This window comes from Candoia aspera, chromosome 4 (genome assembly GCF_035149785.1).
Source record: "Candoia aspera isolate rCanAsp1 chromosome 4, rCanAsp1.hap2, whole genome shotgun sequence".
Classification (NCBI taxonomy): Eukaryota; Metazoa; Chordata; class Lepidosauria; order Squamata; family Boidae; genus Candoia; species Candoia aspera.
This window is the reverse complement of record NC_086156.1, coordinates 88,253,292-88,262,449: the sequence shown is the minus strand read 5'-3', so window position 1 is coordinate 88,262,449 and position 9,158 is coordinate 88,253,292. Positions and strand designations below refer to the sequence as shown.

Genomic DNA, 9,158 nt, shown 5'->3' with positions numbered 1-9,158 from the left:
CCCCCAGTTGCGGAGGTCTCTCCGGGCGCATTACAGTCGAGTCTGGCTCCCCTTCACTCGACTCCTCACTGTCCATCAGCATGATGTCTAATTCAGTCATCGCTGGCGCTCTCCCTCACAGGGTCAGACAAAGTTGTCTTCTCTTGGAAAGGGGCCAGCGGAATTTTAAGTTGTAAGATTCTCAGCTTTATGTAATGGTTACCTAGCCCAAATACTCAGACTCACAAGAGGTAACTAAATGAAATCTGATTTATTAGGAAACATTAGGCAGTTACAGAGAAAGCTGAGAATGACAGAAAGCACGCCAAATACAAACTAAAAACCCTTGCTGCAAACGTAACCCCTCCCCAGCATCTTCCTCCCCACCCATCCCAGGTGCTAGTGACCGTTTGTCTCTCGCCTGGGAAAACAACCTTGAATACATGAGATAACCCAAACACATTCCAATCCAGCAGCCCAGTGATAAGGTTTCCAATTAAGAACTGTTCTCCCCTCTGAGATGAAACACGGAACTGGCTAATGACATGCGAAATGTTACGATGTACCAAGCACATTGAAACGGCGAACATGACACAATATAAGATCAAACTATAACAAGAACTCCACGTTTACTAATTTGAAGTGTTAGCAGTGATATTTTAAAGCATTGTTTATCTAGACAAAAATACATTAAGGTAAGAGTTATGGCACCTCTAACCAAAATGTGCAAGAATTAAAGCTACCTCATGTTGATCTAACATTATAATGCTAAAAAATTGAAAGATGAGGACGATCCCATGACAGATATGGCCCATATAATAAGCCATATTATACAAAGTAAGACATTGCTCTTTTTGGTGTTATGCCCAGTGTGAACCCACCCTTCTCCTTGGCCTTTTGGGTAAACCAAGAGAGGTAATTCATTTTTTTTTTTAATGGAGGGAGGAAGGGTCTCTCCAACAATTATACCATGCATTGGGATATAAGCTACATAACTCATCCTGTATTGCTGGCACAATGCTATTGTTAATTATGCTTCAAGATTATTCATTGCTTATAAACTAAGTATGAAATATCTCTTGATCACCAAAAATAAACAAGTTTATACCTGATATTTATCTTAAGAATGCCTGTAACGGATACAAGAAAAAAATAATAAAAAAATGATGACAAAGCATGTGATAGTATATATAATAATATATTATATACTTTATATTATATAAGAACAAATTCATCACGTATTGGTCAATCAAACCAAAAAGGTATCCAGAACACATTGTAGCATGAAAGCACATTGAAAACAACAGACATAAATTTTACAAATAGGTAAGAGATTACAGACAACCTTTTACTTCCTATTAGCCATAATCAATATCATTTCAAATCAAATGCCTCTTCTAAAGGAAATCATTATGCAAAATCATGGAACCCAAACAAAAAATGAACAAAAAGAGCTGGCAGGGAGTTTCATTGCAATCTTGGCATGAATATTGTTCCTACCATGATCCCAATCAGAATCCTCATCAATTTCAGCAAGATAGAAGAGAAATCCATTATTGACAAACAACTTTCATGCTTACTAGTTAATGAATAAAAATCAAATTAATGGTGTCAGATGACACTAGTTGAAAATTACCATTTTATTAAAAAGTTGTCTTAGGGCTTTATGAATTTCTTTGTTTCGTAAAGTATAGATGAGGGGATTAACCAAAGGTGTCATCACTGTATAGAAAATGGAGAAGATTTTATTGAGATGTCTAAGAGTGGGGGAGTCTGGCAACACAGAGACAATGATTATTGTGCCATAATAGAGGCAAACTACCATGAGATGAGAAGAGCAGGTTGAAAAGGCTTTTTGTCTTCCAGTGGTGGACTTGATTTTGATGATGGTGACAATGATACAGTTATAAGAGATAAGGGTGAACAGAAAAGGAGGAATAGCAAAAATAAAGCTGAGGGAAAAAGTGATGATTTCAAGGATACTTGTGTCAGAACAGGACAGTTTCTCCAGTGCATACAAGTCACAAAAAACGTCTATGGTATTAAGGCCACAGAAAGATAACTGAGCCAGGAAAGCCACCAGTATTATATTAAATGTTAAACTATTTACACATGTCCCAGCCATAAGCTGGAAACAGAATTTCCTATTCATGGAGGAAACATAGAGCAAAGGCTTACAAATTGCCAAATAATAGTCATAAGACATTGCAGCCAAAAGATAAGTTTCTATACCTGCACAAAGCCCAGAGAAATAATATCGTGCTAGGCATGTATGGTAATGGTTCTCTCACCAGTCAACAGGTTAGCCAATAGTTTTGGCAAGATGGTACAGCTATAGCAAGCATCCAAACAAGACAAATTTCCCAGGAAGAAGTACATTGGGTTGTGAAGGTGCTGATCAGCCACAACTAGCAGAAAGATTAGAAGGTTTCCTGTTATTGTCATCAGATAAATCACCAAGAAGAACCAGAAAAGAAGAGTCTGCATCTTAGGGAAAGTCCCAAAACCCAGAAGGATGAATTCTGTAATCCCTGTCTGATTTCCATTTTCTGAATCTTACATCATGAAATGTCATAACAGATCTAGAATGTATAAGAAAAAGAAGACAATTGCAAATTGCAAATTTTGGAAGCTCGCTCGCTCGCTCGCTCTCTCTCTCTCTCTCTCTCTTCTGGAGAATATGGGTAACTAACATCCAATCATACACCAGAAAAAATAAATTTAGCTAGAATAATGTGGCTAGAAACAGAATAACCCATTTCCATCTTATTCATTTTGTAGAAGAGATGATATACTTAAATCATGAGACCTTTGCAGTGTAATTCAGGGGCTCAATCATTACCCTTTTCCAGGTCCTTCTAAATATATTTCTTTTCAATTTCTCTTGTTTTCTAAAATATGTTTAGTTATGATTCCAAGGCAAAATAAGTAATTCTAAAACACTGGTATCCTGTTCCTAAAAATCTACATCTACGTAGTGGGTATGGTTGTTGCATTCAATAGGTAGAAAATATCTGTGTTTCTGCATTTGATTGTCTTTCCATAGCCCACATCCCATTCTGTTTTTTTCAAAATGTATCTCATTTATTTAGTCTTATAAAGATAGTTTTAAAATCAACCAGAAGTTAAAATTCTTGAGCATTAAACTGCCTAAGATCCTGGACTTAAACATGCTAAGGATCTTCTACATTGCCAATCTGACTGAGATACTGAACAACATTCCATTATACTTAATTATACTTATATTTAATACATACATACATGCATACATACATACATAGAAAGAGAATACAACAAAGCTACATATGCTATAAAATATGGCAAGAGTGAAATAATATTTTCTTATATATTTTATACTGCACAAATCAATATGTAACAGTTTCTATACTTAAAAATATGGCATGTGAACCATTCAATATTTTTTTAGAATCACTAGGTTTCATCAACTATTTATTTATTTTATTATTATTTCAAGAAATAATGCTGATACAAATACACATTGAAAGGAGTATAGAAAATATAGTAAGGAAAGGAAAAAGGAAAAAAAAAGTGTAAGTAATATAATATGGGTGGATGATTCATAAATCCCTAAAAAACAGTAGATCTAAAATATTAGATGGCTAACATATTCTAATACACCATTAGAAGTCTGATCTTGGTATTTTTTTTTTCCTGCAGCAATTCTTCTTAACAAAGAGAAATTTAAGATTTATTAAACAAATTAATGAGATCCAGTTTGGTGCAGTGGTTAAGGCTAATTTCTGGATGTTGGATACCTCCAAAGCCTGGCATTTCTGCTGTTTAATTAGAGTCACAGACTGTAAGAAAATAATGAGGAGATGGGTTCAGATGCATCATTCAAAAGCACTTTTATACACAAGTTATTACAATACCTGAACATATAAATCTGGGTGATCTTTTTGATTTAGTCAGGGACAGTTCTTCCTCAGTGGGTATTTCTTAGAAGTTCTTAAAGAATGCAGACTGAATGGAAGAAAAGCCTCTCTGAAACCTAACAAGTGCACAAACTGGACTCAAGGCAAATGGTGCCTTCTGGCATCAAATACTGTCATTCTGTTTCCTTTCTTTATTTAAATGTTTAATTTGGTAAAAACAACAGTTAATGTTACTCTCTGTCTTCATATGACTATAATATCTGGATTTTTTTCCTTAATTATATGTTAGTAGAAAAATAAAAAGATACTGTAACAAATGATGCACCATATCTTCCATTATGTGATGAGTTTGTCTGTATTGTATCCTCATGAAAATAGCCAAGGAGCCTTTTATACATCATTGTGAAATGCAAGCCTGCCCCTGTAAAATTTTTGAGACTGCTCTTTCCTCTTGTGAAATTAGAAGGAATCACTCCCACAATATCTCTGTTTGGAAATTCCAAAATCTGATGCAAGTAGGTAAGCCAAGCACTTGTGTGATGAGATCATGATGATGATCATGCATCATCCTTCTTCCCATGTCTGTGGATGCCCCTACAAAGAAGCCCACAATCAGGGTTTCTCAACCAGGGTTCCATCGGACTGTAGGGTTCCATGAGAGGTCATGATTTATTTTAAAAAGTATTTCAAATTCTGGCAACTTCACATTAAAGAGGTAAGTTTCATTCTTTATTTTTAGTTTAAGAATACTGTTAATGCATATATAGAGGCCTACATATGAAACAAATATAATGATTTTCATCAATAGTTCATCTTGTGGGTGGCTATTATAGATCTCTCCCCAACAAACAAGATCTACCCTGCTGGATTTTATATTTTTCACTCTATATTTATTTTATTTTTACAGAGTATTTATATTGTAATTTATGTGTTTTAATTTTGATTGTAAACCACCCAGAGTCCCCCTTTTTGGGAGAGATGGGCGGTGATGGAAATTTGAAATATAAATAAATAAATATTTTTGTAACCTCTGGCCTATCTTTGAGCCTGAATGTGCAGTGGTTCCCCAAGGCCTGAAAAATATTTCAAGGGTTCCTCCAGGGTCAAAAGGCTGAGAAAGATTGCCCACAATGTTCTGATCATACTACTGAAGTATAGTATGGGAAGTAAAGGAAGACAAGACAAGTATGGAAATCATTGGCTTGAAAATCAAAAAGGAATGTTCATCCATAGTTTCACATCAAACTGGAGGAAAGGGTTGAATGGGACTCCCATAAATTCAGTCAGTCTGATGATTAAGCATGAGGGAGCAGACATAATGCTGTGTATATTTAAACTGAAAGGAATTATAGCTATAGCTATGTTTTCATATATAAAGTTTAATTGTTCATCAGAATTGGTTCTTTAAGAGCAACAGTTCAATGATGCAATCTGTCTTCACATCTAAGATATGCTAGAAGGAGAGGAACTGATACACAAGGAATTAACCCAATATAAGATCAAGCTGCAATATATGAACTCCACGTTTACTGGCCTGGAGTGCTATATTAAAGTGTTAGTTACCTATTCCAAAATATATTAAGGAAAGAATCTTAAACGCACAACAATTATACCAAATCAGTTTTTACACTTTTATAAAACATCCAGAGCAAATCATTGTATGAAAACACATTGAACAAACACAGGTTTAAATAAAGAGATACGAGATTGCATACAACTTTCTACTTCCTAGTAGCCATAATCAAAATATTCTGAAAGAAATCATCATGCAAATTCATGTGGTGCAAACAAAGAATGGGCAGAAAGAGCTGTAGGTCAGCACATTTCAATCCTGGTTTCTAGAGATATTCCCCTCATGATCCAATTCAGAATCCTCTCCTGTAACAACTAGATAGAAGAGAAATCTATTACTGAGACACAACTTTAATACTTAGTGACTAGCTCATAAACTAAACACCAACTGATGGTTTCAGATGACTTTAGCTCAAAGCCATCACTTTGCTGTAAAGTTGTCTTAGGGCTTTATGAACGTCTTTGTTTCTTAAAGAGTAGATAAGGGGATTGACCAAAGGTGTCATCACTGTATAGAAAATGGAGAAGGTTTTATTGAGATGTCTCAGAGTGGGTGTGTCTGGCAACACATAGACAATGATTAATGTGCCATAATACAGGAAAACTACCATGAGATGGGAAGAACAGGTTGAAAAGGCTTTTTGCCTTCCAGTGTTGGATTTGATTTTGATGATGGTACCAATGATGCAGATATAAGAGATGAGGGTCAATAGAAATGGGGCAATTGTGAAAATAACTGTCATGAAGAAAGCAATGGGTTCAAGAAGATTTCTGTCACTACAAGACAATTTCTCTAGTGGAAGGAAGTCACAGAAATAATGGTCTATGACATTAGAGCCACAGAAGGGTAAAGGATCCATGAGAGCTACCAAAATGACATTAAATATCAAACTATTTATCCATGTCCCAGCTATAATCTGAAAACAGAATTTTGTATTCATAATAGAAGCATAGAGCAAAGGTCTACAAATTGCCAAATAGCGGTCATAAGACATGGCAGCCAAAAGATAAGTTTCTATAGCTGCACAAAGCCCAAAGAAATGACATTGGGCCAGGCATCCATGTACAGTAATAGTTCTATCACCAGTCAACAAATTGGCCAACAGTTTGGGCAAGATGGTAGAGCTATAGCAAGCATCCAACCAAGATAAATTTGCCAAGAAAAAATACATTGGGGTATGAAGATGCTGATTTGCCACAACTAGTTGAAGGATTAGAAGGTTTCCAGTTATTGTCATCAGATAAATCACCAAGAAGAACCAGAAAAGAAGAAGCTGAAGCTCAGGAATAGTCTCCAAACCCAGAAGGATGAATTCTCTGATGGCTGTCTGGTTTCCTTTTTCTGTATCTGGCATTTCCTTAATTCATGAAATGTCTGTAGAATGAATGAATGAATGAATGAATGAATGAATGAATGAATGAATGAATATATATATATATATATATATATATATATATATATACACATACACATACACACATACATACATACATATACACACACACACACATATAAAAAAGACATGTTTAAATCCAAAATATTGAAACACTCTTTTCCTCTTACTCTGTCTGTGAATGTGTGTGTATGTCTGTATGTAGTAAAGTATGTATCTTACTCTATCTATGAATGTGTGTGTGCTATGTATGTAGTAAATAAATATTTCAGGGAGTGCGGGTAACTAATGTTCATAATTATTTTACTCATATAGCTAGAAGAATCATTTTAGATGGAAGAATATGACTAACAGCAGCATAATAATACATCTTACCCATTTCATAAAAGAGATGAGATACAACCTGAGACCTGTGCAGTATAGTTCAGGTGATCAATCACCACCCTTTCTCCTGCCCCTTTCAAATACATTTCCTTTCAATCCTCTGTTTCCTAAAATGTGTTCAACTATGATTCCAAGGTAAAATAAGTAATTCTAAAATATGGATCCCTTTCCTAAAATATTCCATGTTGGTTGTAGGTTATTGTTATTTTGTTAGATGGGTATGTATGTATGTGCATTTAGTTGTCTGTTTATATCCAACACCTCCTCCTGGGTTTTTGTTTATGTATATTTTCTTTTAAGATAAATCTCACTGATTTAATCTCATTAAAGCTGTTCGTAGAATTCTTGAGCAAGAAATACCTAAGGAAAAGTGACCTTGCAGTTAATTTTAACATGCTTAGGACCTTCTACAAGAAATGTTGCCAGTCTGACTGAATATCTGAACACATTTCATTATACTTAATGAATATATCAGTTGAAAGTGAGAACAAGTTAGTTTCATATTGTATAAAATATGATATGAATTCTCTTATTCCATATTTTATATTTCATGAATATGTAACCATTTGTATATTTAAACGCCTGGCAAGTTTAAATATACCCTCCATTTCAGGTCCTGGGAAATATGAATGGGAGGGTATTATTGGAACCACCTTTTACTGCTGGATAGTACATAGGTGCCTGACAGTCTGCTTTAAAATAGAAAGGAGGATTAGGTCAACTTCGACACAGTCCATCATGGTATTGTGTTAAGTCTCCATTGTTTGGCAGAAGCTAAAATATCAATAGCACAGGTATCCAAACTTTATACTTTTGCATGCAAGCTTTTAGAAATAGTCCTAATGGAAACATTGTCAGATTTAATACATCCAACGAAGTTAATAGGTTTAATACCTCTTTCAGTCAAATATTATCCATTAGGAAACCCATCCTACATTTTACATATGGTACATTGGCTACTGAATTACTTATTTGTTTTGTTTTTATAGTTTATCACTTGAAGTTTATCACTGAGTTCCTTATTTATTAACCTATTATTTTAACATCTACGGTAGTATTTTCGTGCTTTGTTGTCTTAGCACTCTGCACTATAGGCAGATTCAACATGCAACCTGTTTAAAATTCATCATTCTATATTTGTTCTTCATATGCTCAGCAGATTAGTAGTTGAGTAACCTAGATTTTTAGTATTTTACAACTTCTACACTACACTACCCTAGCATTTGTATTTATATTTTACTTTAGCTAGATTTACTTTAATATGTAATCTGTTTAGAAGTTGGACTTTGAATTTCATGTACTAAAAAGATGAGGAATTAAGTAACTTAGGTCTTTGGCATTTCATCATCAATTTTAATATCTTGTTTCAGGCAATTCTACCTTAATTTGTGTAATCATGTCAGACATTTTCTATTTAGAGTAGGAAGTTTAAGTTGTATAAACAAATAATAAAATTGAAGAAATGAGCACATCGTTATTTAAAAATAGGTAAAGTCTGGAAGTTTCTGAAGGTAGAACTTACTTGCCATAAGTTACTCTCAGATTCACAGATGTTCCAACACTCAGCACGGCTGTTTTTCCAAGTTCTTGCAGAACACAATGGCACTATGTATTCATTCTCCATGATAAAAACAAGTGTCCTTAAAATGTTTTCCCTTAGCTTTTAAAATAAAGGGTCCAGGGAGATTTGCTGTTGATCTTCTGGTTTTCTGAGGAAGCTGAATGATGTAATCCATGTCCTAATTCCAAAGGAGATCCCTTCATTAATCATTTCTCCTAGGGATCTTTGCCTTACTCAGCGTTCATTGATTTGGAAGACTAGTTGATGCATTTGAAATCTTTTTCAAGAAATCATTTTGAGAGTCTATAGAGGCACATTCATGCACAAATAATAATCAATGATTTGCTGATATTATATCTCTGCATCAGGCAA

General features: G+C 34.5%; 1 protein-coding gene across 1 annotated transcript; it reads right to left on the bottom strand.

The window, feature by feature from the left end:
• Nucleotides 1-5,854: 5,854 nt before the first annotated feature.
• Nucleotides 5,855-6,802, bottom strand: LOC134496356 (olfactory receptor 5G3-like). Its single transcript, XM_063302088.1, has one exon. The coding sequence runs from the start codon at nt 6,800-6,802 to the stop codon at nt 5,855-5,857; it is 948 nt and encodes a 315-aa protein (XP_063158158.1).
• Nucleotides 6,803-9,158: the final 2,356 nt, after the last annotated feature.